General features: G+C 41.0%; 1 protein-coding gene across 8 annotated transcripts in view; it reads right to left on the bottom strand.

Annotated features, from left to right (window-relative positions):
* CD44 (CD44 molecule (Indian blood group)) overlaps positions 1-14,007 on the bottom strand; it is a 49,965-nt gene that overhangs the window by 10,856 nt on the left and 25,102 nt on the right. For 2 of the 8 annotated variants that reach the window (XM_056492500.1, XM_056492503.1), the window contains 4 exons: positions 4,536-4,697; positions 3,834-4,001; positions 2,353-2,586; positions 1,307-1,492 (listed from right to left, as the gene is read on the bottom strand). In XM_056492500.1, the coding sequence (XP_056348475.1) occupies positions 1,307-1,492; positions 2,353-2,586; positions 3,834-4,001; positions 4,536-4,697 (750 nt within the window). Of the gene's footprint in view, positions 1-1,306; positions 1,493-2,352; positions 2,587-3,833; positions 4,002-4,535; positions 4,698-6,252; positions 6,430-14,007 lie in introns of all 8 variants that reach the window. The other 6 variants (XM_056492498.1, XM_056492499.1, XM_056492502.1 and 3 more) reach the window with 6 other exon arrangements.

The following is a 14,007-nucleotide window of genomic DNA, read 5'->3' as shown; positions in this document are numbered from 1 at the left end:
CTTTTGCCAGGGTACTGACAATACAAAGATTCAAGGCAGATATTCCCACTAAAAATATTTAAACCAGTTCTTACAGGTTTTATGTGCTCAGAACAGAAAGGTAGAAAACATTTTCTCATAGTGTGTAATGTCTGCACAGAAAATTAAGAAGGCAGCTTAGATTAAGTGAATAGAGCCTGTGAAATGAAAGAAATGAGTTTTAGTAGGAAGACATTATTAAAAACAGCTTTCGCTTTCCAATAAAATTCTGACAAATACATATATTGCATTTATAGTGCTATGCCAATGTCAAAATACTACCACCAGGCAATTTTGTTGGAGTTGGATTTACTGGTTTATACAAAATTCTTGAAAAAATAATTAGCCTAAGTTATACCCTGCAATATATCAATTAATGAATTGTTAAGAGAATTAGCTTTCAAGTGTTTTCTGTGTAAGGCTGTAAAAATATAGGTACATAATGTGCATTGTATGCCCACAGAGCATTGGCCAAATTCTCCTCTGGAATTGTTCCACTAACTTCCAAGAAAGTGCATGAAAACAGTTTGGATTAACTGAATAGGGGAAAAAACCCTCACTGTCAGGGTGGTTATTTGTATGGAAACTACTTCTGGGAATAAGGAAAAATCCCTTCATTTCCCGTATTATTAGCATGTGACCACACATTAAAAAAATGCCAAAGCTGTATGTAGTATAAAAAGCAAACACTGTTAACTGCACTAACTTCAACAGAATAATAACCCTTTGAAAAACAAGGCTGTTCACAAATGAAATGTCATTTACAGCCCAGTAACAGCTACAATTAATCACTGGAAAGATACCAACAGCACATATAGCTAGGGAAAAAATGGTGTCACAGAGGATTACCTTTCCTATGTACCTATTCAGCTAAAGTGGAGGGGTTACAGATGGGGGAAAAGTGACAGATAGTTAAGGATTACAGAGCTGTCATTTGTGCCCAGCAAAAAAAGAAAGACAAAATGCTATCACAGATGTATGGGCACGAGCAGAAAGTTTGCACTCCTTCATTTCAATAGTTGTGTTACCACATGCTGATAACAGAATATAAGCAAAGCTTATTTGCAAAACACTATTTTCAGCCTTTAGCTAATGCTTTTAGCAGAAAGAGATACCATTCATGGCATCTCATCAGCAGGTTAAAACCTATAACAAAACCCAAAAAGGAAGTCATAATATGGCAACCTTTTATAATTATGCTTAGTACACATTTTTGGACAATAGCCATTGTCCGCAATGACAACTTACTGATGGATAAATGAAAATGGTTATAATTCATTTTTCTTACTGGTAGTAAGAGGATCCTGCAAGGGAACAAAACGGTCCTCAATGTCTGAAAAAACTCCAGGCATCCCATAGACATGGAAGCCATCTGTGGTGTTTGCTGGTTCACCTTCCCCTCCAGGTGCAGTGCCAGGTGCCAGCGGCTCCTTGGTTGCTTTCTCTTGCTCAGCATCATCCACGGGCTCTGCGACTGTCACGATGGTGGCATGATCAGGGGCACTCACAAAAACCACCACCCACATCGTTTCTGGGGCCACAGCAAGCCAGAAAGCACCTTCACCTTCCTCATGCAAAGCACAGAAGGAGGAGGAAAGACACAAAGGCCTCTCCTTCCACTGTCACTGGCTGCTGAGAGACCCTCCAGCTCCACATCTACGCTCAGCACGTCGGAGCAAGATGCTGGTGACATGTACAGATCCCAGTGACAGATGGAAAGGGGAGACCTTTAGAAGAAGAGACTTCAGCAGCAGCAACCTGACCCTGCAACTCAGGAGTGAGCGGCCTCACCTCTGTTGGTCTTGCCTGGCAATTCACAGGGGAAGAGAAGTAAGGAACTGATGGCAGAATTTAAGGGATGTAATTCTTCTGTGAATGCCCTGCCCTCACCACTGGGACACCACTCCCCAGAGCTGCTGCTGCTGCTGAGTCACAGGACCAAGCCATCTGGTCAGAGCACCTCCACCAACCAGTCACGGTGCCAAAGCAGATCCAGCTGATCCCGTGGATGCACAAGAAAGGAAGATGAGGCGAGCCCGGGGATTCAGAATCACCAAAGTGCATGTCTCGCAGAGACAGGAGAGGACCCCAAAACATGCTTCAGCAAAGGACAGAAACCACCAAGTGCACCAGCAAGGAGTCCCTTATGCCTTGTCCACAGATCCTCCGACAGATTTTTCACTCCAAGTCCACATTAAGAATGAAGATCCCCAGGGTGAGAAAGAAAATTAAAGGAATCATCTTCAGCAGAAATAATGTCTCATTTCACACTAGACATGAGAAATGAGTGTGGTCCATTATTCTCACTGGTACCCATCAGAAGAGAGCCATTACCAGTTTGGGTCACACTGGCTGTGGTCCTGTGAAGGACTTCATCTCTGGCAGTTTCCATGGGATTCGTGATGCCTTCAGTGCCCTGTCCTGGTTCATCACCCCAAGGCACAGGAGTCTGAGTTGGCTCTTGGTGGTGGGCACCATCAGGAGAGGAAGCAGCTGTTGCCACAGGGTGAGGTGCCCATGCTTCCTGGGTTGTATCTTCTGGTGCCAGAATGTCAGTGGAGGCTGTGACTGTTGTGATGATGGCTAAGTTAACTTCAAACACATTTTAGAAATGCACCTTACATATTACTCCCTTTTTATTTTAGTAATCTCTACCTTTTTATTTATTAGCCTATGTAGAATAGGCAGTGAGAAGAAAAAACACAAAACAAAACAAAGCCACAAGCGAAGAACTTCCTCTGCATATGACACGCTGTTTTTGGGTTGTCTCTTCCTTCACTAATATTCACAATGCAGCCTAAAATATTGGTTTTGAAAATACCCAGTAAACACTGTTTAGAAGCAAGAAAACAGCAACATTGTTTTCAGAATGGGTATAAGAATTCCTGTTGTTAACATGGGAATTAGATTAGACTGACTTAATTTAAAACATTTGAACAAACTGCAAAATCATACTTGGGTTTTCGTATTTGCAACTGACCTGTCAAAACTCATAAAGCCTGAAAAACTGGGAAACTTTACAGAATCTCATTCATATTTAAAAAATATGAGTAGATGATAGAGAACACAGCTATATTTTAATCCACAAACTGCATCTATAATCCACACAATTTGTAGTTTTCATAGCTCTCTGTCAAATCCTAAATGTTGAGGATTAAATAATCCAGATAAAAATTGGATTTTGAGGAAGAAAAGCAAAAGAAACTGCTAATTTTTCTTTAGAATTTCTTTTTTAGAAAATGCAGGAAGAAAATATGCAAGAAATTCCAAACAGCTACAGTGTGATAAAAAACACACCTTATTGTATTAAATAAAGAAGCAGTATTTTGAATGAGCTTAATTTTAAATGGATAACGTGCAGAGTTCAAGAATTTAAATTAGAACCTTGCAGAACTACATGAACAAACTCCAATAAATAATTTCGTATTTTAAATTATTAAGAGAATGTGTTGAAATATTAAGACCAGGAATGACCAGACATGAAAAACAAACATTTACACTACCAGCCACCTCCAGAAAGCAGAAACTTTCTCAGCTAAAAACACACCTGAGCAAAGTCAGGGGACATAAGAAACAGGGCACACAGGAAAAAAAAAATCCTTAAACAGACAGGAATTCTTGTTGGGATATTGACATGCAACAAAATCATAAAAACATTTGCACTGCAATTTCCCAACAAGAATGCACTCTTTGAAGGTGAGAAAGACAGGGAAAGAAGTCAGTTTCAGAAGAAATAATGTCTCATTTCACACCAGACATGAGAAATGAGTATAATCCATTATTTTTCCTGGTACCCATGGGAGGAGAGTCATTACCAGCTTTGATCATTGTGGCTGTGGTCCCGTGGAGAACTCCATCCTCAGGGGCATCTGTGGGATCCACGATGCCTTCAGTGCTCATTTCTGCTTCATTATCCCAAGGCATTATCCCAGACTGATAAGTTGGCTCTTCGTGGTGGGCACCATCAGGAGAGGCAACAGCTGCTATGGTGGTTTAATAACAGATGATTTAAACACAGATTATTTAATAGCTGTGAATTCCATGTGTGCTTTATAGATTCCTGCCTCTCATCATTCTATGAATGAACCAGAGGGATAAATATTTCAATAAAGTCTATGAAAAGAATGCTCTTTCTCCAGGTGAATATTCACAAATTAAATAGATAAACCTCTTGAGGTACAAATATACATAAGTATGGATTGGACTTTATGATAAAGACAGTCTGGCATCACTAAATAATATAACTTATGTAACAAGCTGAATGCAATTTCACAGCCATGCTTCACTAAGGAATGAAAAGCCCTATAAGTGGTGGGGCAAGTAAAGAACAACTGTTTTTATATGGAGCTAAAATGTTCTGTTTCACCACCATCATCCAGAAAGAGAAAATCAATCACTCTACAGTTTATGTGATTATTTTAAGAGATTAATTGCTCCTGTCTACGAGTTCACGCAATATCTTTCCACCTGAGAGACAGAAGTGATGCAGCACACAAAGCAGACACTATGACTAGTACCTGTAGTGGAAGGCTCTCTTTCATGACTGCTGTCTCTGGAGGGAATAACTCTCTCTGTCACAGCAGGCTGTGTGGCATGGTCCTGTCCCTCATCCCAGCCTGGGAGCAGCCACGGCTCGTGCGCTGAGTCGTTCTCTTTGGCCCCGTGGCTGGGGACCGTGGCTGTGGTGGTGATGGTGAAGCAGTTATGAACTCAGTATATAAAGATCCATTTCCCACATTATTCTCCTCTTCCGTTCTTGTCTCTATGACAGGCCTTGCTCACATGTCTACTACATTTAATGGCAAAGAGAAGTAGAGTAGATTTGCTTCTCATCCTGGTTTACATTTATATTTTGCCTACTGTCATCAGTGGGACCAGCTCCTTCCTCAAACTGATGCTTTTCTGGATCAAGGCATCTTACAGTTTTACAAAAGTATTTTTCTGAGTCTTGCTGTTGACTTTGTATTGTTGAATATCAAACCAAAATGCACTGATGCAGAATTAAAAAACTCAAATAACTGCAAGGATATGACCCATCAGTAATACTTTAATTACATAAATTGGGTGTGTTGACTATATCCAAATTTTTTCCCCTCAAAATTTCACTGTTTCTTTAGTTGCAGCATCTCTAGGAAAACAGACAAGTAAGAGTGACAAAGGGGAATGCTAGGTCATGCTACAGATTTGTGAATGGTGCACACAATACATTCAGCTGGAGAATATCTGATACTGTAGTTATTTAGAGAAACACTGTCCATGTCAACCAACCTGCAGTTTTTATTAGACAATCATAGCAAAAGAGTACCCAAATCTTGTAAAAAGTATAAACCTTTTTAACCCCTTCAAGCCAATAAGGGAAAGAAAAAAAAAAAAAAAAAAAAAAACCAACAAAAAAAAAGAGCAAGAAATTTGCCACAGTGTGTTACAATTTTAATTGCAATTAGGCAATTATGTATTGCTGTAGCAGCGTATTATAACATTATCAGAAACCTCTCTTTGATAATCCACAAGAGCAGATGATGACTGTAGTGAATTCACTGTTGCAGTGCTCAGTACAGCACACCTGTCATTAACTCATAAATTCAGTATGCTCACAGGAACCAAAATTAAAATATATCAATTTTCAGTAACCACCTTTACAGTATAATTTTATCTTTTATGTTTCGTTTGATTCAACCAATGAAAGAGAGAAGCCTCTCTCTTTTTCTACATCATTCTTTGTTTTCTTCCCTTCATCACCAGTATCATCTTGCCATAGTTCAAAAGTGGGATGAGTAGATATTTTTGATAATTTTATTTTAGATATAACTGCCATTAACAAAAACTGGAAAAAAAAAATCCCAGGTCCAGCAATGGGGAGTGAACACCATTCCCAAAAGAGTGAAAAATGCAGTGCACATTATTATTTTTCCATTTAAGCCTCTCTTTCCTACAGACAAAACCCTGGTAGATAGCTTGTTGAAAGCCCGTGACAGCATGACACACAACACAAAACATAGGAGACAGTTACAGAATTAACCTACTAAAAGTCTTGACATGCAAGACAAAGAGAAGAGAAACATCCACGAACAAGCCTGAAGAATAGACTAATTTAAAAAAAAATGCACCAAAATTGCTCAGGTTTATTCACAGAACCTGTCTTATGGCCTCAGAATGCAAAAATATTAGTAAAAATCCTAAAACTAATCTTTAGAAAACCCTGAAAATTTACTAAAACGTGACCTATAATATTACCTGTAGAAGCTTCCTTTCCAAAATAACTTTCACCTGTGGTAGCAAATTCCTGTTGTTCATTACTGCCAGTGGTATTTGCAGGATTTTGTTCGTGACTGATCCCTCCAGAATGAACACTGTGTAACAGTGGATGGTGGGTTGGTCCTTGATGTTTTTCATTTTCACTTGCAACTAGTGCTGGTAAGATGATGATTGAATCAATAATGATCAAAAAGCTCAGCATCAGTCATCATTATCTTATCATCATGGTCTACATAACAAGAGTGTTTGGTTTTTGTGTTTTGGCTTTTTCTTGTTGTTGCATTTCATGTGAAATGAAAGATGAAAGAAAACAAAAGTCCTTCGGAAACCTTTTCATACAAAAGCATCACCAGGAGCAGCAGAAGATTTAAGTGGACTAGAAAGGATCCCAATGACCAGTGGAAGATAAAAAGAAGATGTCCAAGAAGCAGAAGAGCTCACAGAAACAACAGCTTGCATCTCTATCTCATATTTATTAATACTAACTTAACTGCTGAGTTTGTGTATTCTGGGTTTTTTTAATAAAACACTGATGAACTTTCTCTTTTGAGTTATCTCAATTGCACAGTTACAAAGCTCTAAGCTCTAAGGAAATTGTAATTTCTTCTGAGATTGGATCAATTAAATAAGTAGATTCATGTAAGCAGATAAGCATACTTATTTTGAACTCAATAATAATTAAAGTTCTTACCAATAAAATTAATTCATTGCTTACTCTTTAACTTGCTGTTGTTTACACAGCAGAAGATGCACTCAGAAATCAGCTGAAGTACCACCACCATAAGAGATGTTCTAATAAAGGTTTGAAAAAGATGCATAGCTAAACCTAAGATGAGCATAAGAACTCAGCTGGAAATATATTTGCCTTAAGTATCAAACATTTCCATGAGTGGCATATAAAAATAAAGCTAAGGTCTCTACTCAGAGCATGCAAAGAATGAGCTGGATGTCATAAGTCACCAGAGAGAGAAACTATGCTCTTTCCCAAGAAGATAAAAACTGGGGGAATATTTATCTTCACATTCAGGCAATGAAATATTTGTAAAGAGAGCACTCATGCAAATGTAATTCATTATTTATAAATTAAACCTAATACATATATATTGTCTCACAAAAACGAGGTAGTATTAATCCAATGTATGAATACGACTGATCTAGCAATACTTCACCACTAAAAGTTATCACAAAAACCGTTTCTGTGTGATATAAAAAACTGTTCTAATGCCAATTGTATACATTTCTGCTGTTCAAAACAATCTCAAAACAAGAAAGAGACAGAAAAATAGCTCGAGAATGCACTGTATAAGCTTTTGCCTACAGAAGATTTTAGAATTAAACGTTTTGGTATCTCAGTTGGCTACTGGCACTAACACTGGTAGCAAAACGTTCACATTCATCTGGAGGTGGTATATCATCCTATGTAGGACAATTTATGTATTTGAAAAAATAGATCCCTTTTTTGCCTTTTGTCTTCAGATTTTACAACTGAAAGAGTGACAGATGAATGTTACAGATGCCACCTCTGAGGGCCCTAGCACAAATAATGTAAAGGTTTCACACTGAACTGAGGCTAATGGCATGGGAATTACAAACAGCTGCACCCCGAGTGTCATACTTCACTGACTTATATGAGAAATCTGAGTATTATCTGAAATGCTCGATTGCTTTACCCCTGCTAGCAGAGCTAGGATACTGCTCCTCTTCATCTGTAAAGGTGGGGCTCCAATGGTCTTGAGTGGTGATTCCCAGAAGTGTTTCGTGTTGTGAGTCCACAGCTGTTGGGACAATGGAGGATTCAATGCTCTAAATCTACTGTCCATGAGTGCCATAAAGGTGATGGGAAATGGAAGTTCTTGCACAGCCTAGCTATAGCCTCTTTACTCTTCTTATCAAATCCCTTCACATCAAACCTGTTGTTCTTTTCTTTGCATTTAACAGATGGAAATTTTCCCAAGAACAATGGGAAAAACAAACAATAATGTACAGTAGAAGCAATGCAAAATCATTAGAGCAGTTGTAGAAACTTAACTCATGTTTTAAGAATAATGCTGGACCTGAAGAATATGGCAGATCTCCCCATGCACAAAAACCATGCTTGCTAAGTGCTCAAGAGGTACCACATTAGAATATCCACGACTGAGAAAAAAAAGTGATGGTCAGCAAAAAATGAGAGCACCTTGACAACCACCAGGAAGCCAGTATTAGACAAGAAAGTTATAATGCAATTAAAAAGATAAAACAGAACTTCTACAAGAGTCTGTGACCAGAGACTGCATACACTTTCACCCATGGATCATGCAGACACCACTAGGCCATCAAAGTTATGGAATGCAGTACCCATGTGGGACAAGTTATCAATGCAGAGTCTCTAAGTTAAATGAACACCAAAACTATCCAAAGCACAGGAAGGAAAAGAAAAAGTCCCAAACCAAGATGAATTCCTGATTTTGCATTTTCTACTAAAAGTGGAAACTACTGCTGAAAAAACACAAATACTGCACTATCTTCACAAAAATAAAAGGCTTATGAACAGTGACTCCTGAGTAAAAGAGAACACAGACAACAGACACGTTAGGATTAAATTAAATAAAATTTCAAAAATAGAATAGATCAATATATTTGTACAAATAAGAGCATTAGAGTATAGTCATCAACAACAACATCTATGCTAATAAAAACCCCAGGGCTGGGGCAATTCCCCAGTCATAAAGCCAAGTAGCAGTTTGTGTACTTCAGTGACACACTGCATTTAGCTTTGACCTTCATATGTGGTATTTTTCTGGTTTTCAGAAAAAATTATTTCATCTATGGATGGCTTTTGAACTAAAAAAGAGTTCTCAGATGACCACTGTAGGGCTATCCATACCAGGAAAATAAGGCTATGTATTAAAATATCTCAATTGTAATACTGGATGATGCCTAGACATCTGAGATCAGAAAAAAAATGAGGTGATGACAGAAGACTGCACGGGAAGTGTGAAGATAGCTGCCAATGAAAAAGGGACTTGGGGTTTGGCCTTTCCAAATTGTGCCTGAGCATCTTCCAGAGACAGGAATTTTGCTATTGAATAGCTGTCACTTATGTATAACATAAACTAGAAGTATTTGAACATGAAAAATTAATTAATAGAATGAAAGAGAAACTTTTTTGTCTTGGAAAATTATGAGTAAATGCAAACATTTGAATGAACATGAAACTGAGATGCTAATTTTAAGTAGTGAAAGAAGAGACATTATTTTAATCATAGGGACCTAAGATAATTTTCCAGACACGAAACAGATATTTCTGAAGGGAACAGCTGACAAGAAGATTTTCAAACAATATATTGCCATCTAAGAGGAGGTACACCACGAAGGGCAGGAAAAAGAGCAAACCAACACCAAGGACAACACAAGTTCCTTACTCAGACTCGGAGCAGTCTCATCCTTGGCCCCACTCCTGCCCCAGCCTGGAAACACTGTGGGGTTCATCATCTCCTCAGAAGAGTCTTCATCATCTGAATCACTGCCACTGGAGGTCACATCTGCTGTGATGATGTTAAATCTGCCATGAAGCCCTAACCCACCAGGCCATGTGCTGGCACCAGTGCAGCTTTCCTGCCTCCCCCACTCACAGCCTCACAATCACAGAGGAGAATTTACAGCCCCGAGCTTCCCAGAGGCTGTGGCTGCTCCTGGCCTTTTCCCTCTCAAGGGCTTCACCACCACTCTGCCATGGCCCTGCTGAATCTGCCCCACTAGGGCTCTCAGATACGTTTTGGGACCCTTTGCACACTCACAGCACTAACCATGCCCTCTTCTAGAAGGAAGAGCAGAGCAAACTGGCTTGGAAACCTTTCCTCCTCTCTCCTACAAGTCCTTCTCATTGGAACAGTCTGCTCTCCTAAACTGCTTGCAGACAGGCAAAAAGAAGGAGCCAGGTACATGGTTTCCATAATGACTCATCCCTTGCAGACAGGCAGAATGCCTCCATGGCACATGGACAGTGTGACACCTGCTCTGCTGCTGCCACGTGGACAGTCCGTGAGACAGAGCCCAGGACTTTGCTTTTCCTGCTTCAAGCACAGAGCAATGAACAGCAGTGACAAATGCCACACGTTCACCCCCTGTTCCACTTAGAGCCTGTGGACCTGCTGCCCTGGTAATCATCTGTGGCAATGCAGCCCCTAATCAAAGCAGCCTCTTAGCAAGGCATCTTTACCCTTGGTTGCTGGCGTGGGTTCTTGCGTCTTCTCCCCGGGATTCGACCACCACCAGTGGTCTCGGAACGGATTCCACCAAGCTTGGGTGGTGGTTTTCTCCAGCTTGTCATGATCAGGTCCTGCAGCTGTTAGGACACGGCTCATTTAACCAAGATCTTGCCATTATTTCTTGAGAAGCAGCTTTTCCTCCAGCAAGGTCAAGTCCACCAGCACCAGCACCTTGAGCACGCTCATGCCCAGAGATGATGTGAGAGCAGGGCGAATGTATGAACCCATGGTGTCATCACATTCCTCCAACACGTAGCCAGATGCAAGCACCTTTGGCAGCCCCAGGAAAGAGCATGCTCCCTTGAGAGCAGCCATCTAAAACCCCTGTGGGGTTTTAACTTCTCCACATTCCATAGGGTTAATGAGTTCCTCACAGGAGAGAGTAGAGAGTCTTTGAAATAGAGTCCAGAATAAGGAACATCCACCAAGATGGCATAAAACCACATATAAAAGATGTAAGAAGTATCTATGATAGGTGAGAAGGATACCAGAGATAAGCAGACCCAGAGAGGCAGAATGGTCTTCTCCTGACAACCCCATGAAGCCAACACTGCCAAGGACCTGAGCTCAGAACGGAGGACCTTCCTCTCAAAAGACACATGCACGCCCCTTGACCTGATGCAGCTGAATGCACACCAGAAACACCTGTCAAAGTAGGAATCAGTACAGCATGGAGAGAGAGGAGCAGCTTTACTTCTATCCTGTTACCAATACACAGACTATTCCTAGAATACAGTATATCAAATAGCAGGATACATAGATTTATGTCAGGCATTTACCGATGGAAAGAGATTTCTGCTTAGAAAAATTACAGGAACCTACAGCCTTTTCATCCACCATGCTAGGCAAGCCAACTAGTTGTTGGCAGGCAAAGACAAATAATTGTTCCACTTGTAGGAGGTTGGAAATTCCCTCCAATGAGAAATCACTCCTTGAGTCCCAAGAGGTAACAAGGAAAGTCCACAGACCAAATGAGAATGAAATAACAATTCAAGAATCAAGAGAATGTGGTGTTTTTAACTATATGGAGCCCACACAATCTAAATGGTGCTTTTTTGTGGCATGGGAGATGTGTTTGAAAAACAGCTGATGAGATCATCCAATTTTCAAACAATATATGTGCAGCTAAGGAGGAGGAACACCAGGAAGGGCAGGAAAAAGAGCAAACCAACACCAAGGACAACACAAGTTCCTTACTCGGACTGGAGCAGTCTCATCCTTGGCCACACTCCTGCCCCAGCCTGGAAACACTGTGGGGTTCATCAGCTCCTCAGAAGAGTCTTCATCATCTGAATCACTGCCACTGGAGGTCACATCTGCTGTGATGATGTTAGATCTGCCATGAAGCCCTAACCCACCAGGCCTTGTGCTGGCACCAGTGCAGCTTTCTTGCCTCCCCCACTCGCAGCCTCACAATCCCAGAGGAGAATTTACAGCCCCGAGCTTCCCAGGGGCTGTGGCTGCTCCTGGCCTTTTCACTCCCAAGGGCTTCACCACCACTCTGCCATGGCCCTGCTGAATCTGCCCCACTAGGGCTCTCAGATACGTTTTGGGACCCTTTGCACACTCACAGCACTAACCATGCCCTCTTCTAGAAGGAAGAGCAGAGCAAACTGGCTTGGAAACCTTTCCTTCCTCTCTCCTACATGTCCTTCTCATTGGAACAGTCTGCTCTCCTAAACTGCTTGCAGACAGGCAAAAAGAAAGAGCCAGGTACATGGTTTCCATAATGACTCATCCCTTGCAGACAGGCAGAATGCCTCCATGGCACATGGACAGTGTGACACCTGCTCTGCTGCTGCCACGTGGACAGTCCGTGAGACAGAGCCCAGGACTTTGCTTTTCCTGCTTCAAGCACAGAGCAATGAACAGCAGTGACAAATGCCACACGTTCACCCCCTGTTCCATTTAGAGTCTGTGGACCTGCTGCCCTGGTAATCATCTGTGGCAATGCAGCCCCTAATCAAAGCAGCCTCTTAGCAAGGCATCTTTACCCTTGGTTGCTGGTGTGGGTTCTTGCGTCTTCTCCCCGGGATTCGACCACCACCAGTGGTCTCGGAACGGATTCCACCAAGCTTGGGTGGTGGTTTTCTCCAGCTTGTCATGATCAGGTCCTGCAGCTGTTAGGACACGGCTCATTTAACCAAGATCTTGCCATTATTTCTTGAGAAGCAGCTTTTCCTCCAGCAAGGTCAAGTCCACCAGCACCAGCACCTTGAGCACGCTCATGCCCAGAGATGATGTGAGAGCAGGGCGAATGTATGAACCCATGGTGTCATCACATTCCTCCAACACGTAGCCAGATGCAAGCACCTTTGGCAGCCCCAGGAAAGAGCATGCTCCCTTGAGAGCAGCCATCTAAAACCCCTGTGGGGTTTTAACTTCTCCACATTCCATAGGGTTAATGAGTTCCTCACAGGAGAGAGTAGAGAGGCTTTGAAATAGAGTCCAGAATAAGGAGCATCCACCAAGATGGCATAAAATTAGAAGATGTAAGAAGTATCCATGAAGCCAATGCTGCCAAGAACCTGAGCTCAGAACTGAGGCCATTCCTTTCAATAGGCACATGCACTCCCCTTCACCTGATGCTGTCTCCTAATTTTACACCAGAACCACTTTCCAGGTAGGCATTAGTATATCACAGCGAGAGAGGTGCAGCTTTACTCCTACCATATTGCCAATCCACAACATTTTCTCAGAATACAAAATATCAAATATTAAGTTCTACAGCTTTATGATAAGTATTTCTGAATAGAAAGATGTTTCTGCTTCAAAAAATTACAGGAATCTACAGCCTATTCATTCACTGTGCATCCAAACAGGTATTGGCATGCAAATAGATATAAATGTGTCTATCACATATGGATGAAGAAAAATCAGTCAGAGTTACTGTTCATGTAGGTAGCTCATTAATCAATTCCTTAATCTGATTCATGGCACACCTAGAGATGAATCATAATTTGCTAATAACAAAGACTAAAACCTGTTTTGGCAAGGAGAGAAAGTCAATGGTAAAGTGCTGATGGTGTATTAGTCTGGACCATCAACTTTATGGAGAGCACCACCAATGATGTCCAAATCCAGAGAAATAATTAATGTGTATTATCTGAAGAAGAAGGAGCTGTGCCAATTGCTCATTTCAAACCGTAGCAAAGAATTCTTTAGATTAAGCTGGATATCCTTTAAAAAACTTTAACTTTGCAAATGAATTGTAGCATACAGGTGGAGAGCTGCCAATTTTGTTTCTTACTTTAACACACTATAGAATTAGATAGATTTTCAGCCATCTGTCTGAAAATAGATGGCCAATACTTTTCTTTACTTATTTCTTAATTTTTTCCTTCCCTGTCTGCGGGATTTTCTCTGGGAAATTAAATTCTGGCCAAAACTGAGCCTGTACTGCTATACGAGCTAAAGAACAGATACTGGGACGTGGCTTTATCTTCTTTTTGGGACTGTTCTCAATGTCACTTTCTCCTGTGCT

The sequence above is a fragment of the Oenanthe melanoleuca genome, chromosome 5 (genome assembly GCF_029582105.1).
Source record: "Oenanthe melanoleuca isolate GR-GAL-2019-014 chromosome 5, OMel1.0, whole genome shotgun sequence".
NCBI classification, from domain to species: domain Eukaryota; kingdom Metazoa; phylum Chordata; class Aves; order Passeriformes; family Muscicapidae; genus Oenanthe; species Oenanthe melanoleuca.
Note: the sequence above shows the minus strand (reverse complement) of the source record. Positions and strands in the feature narration are given on the sequence as shown.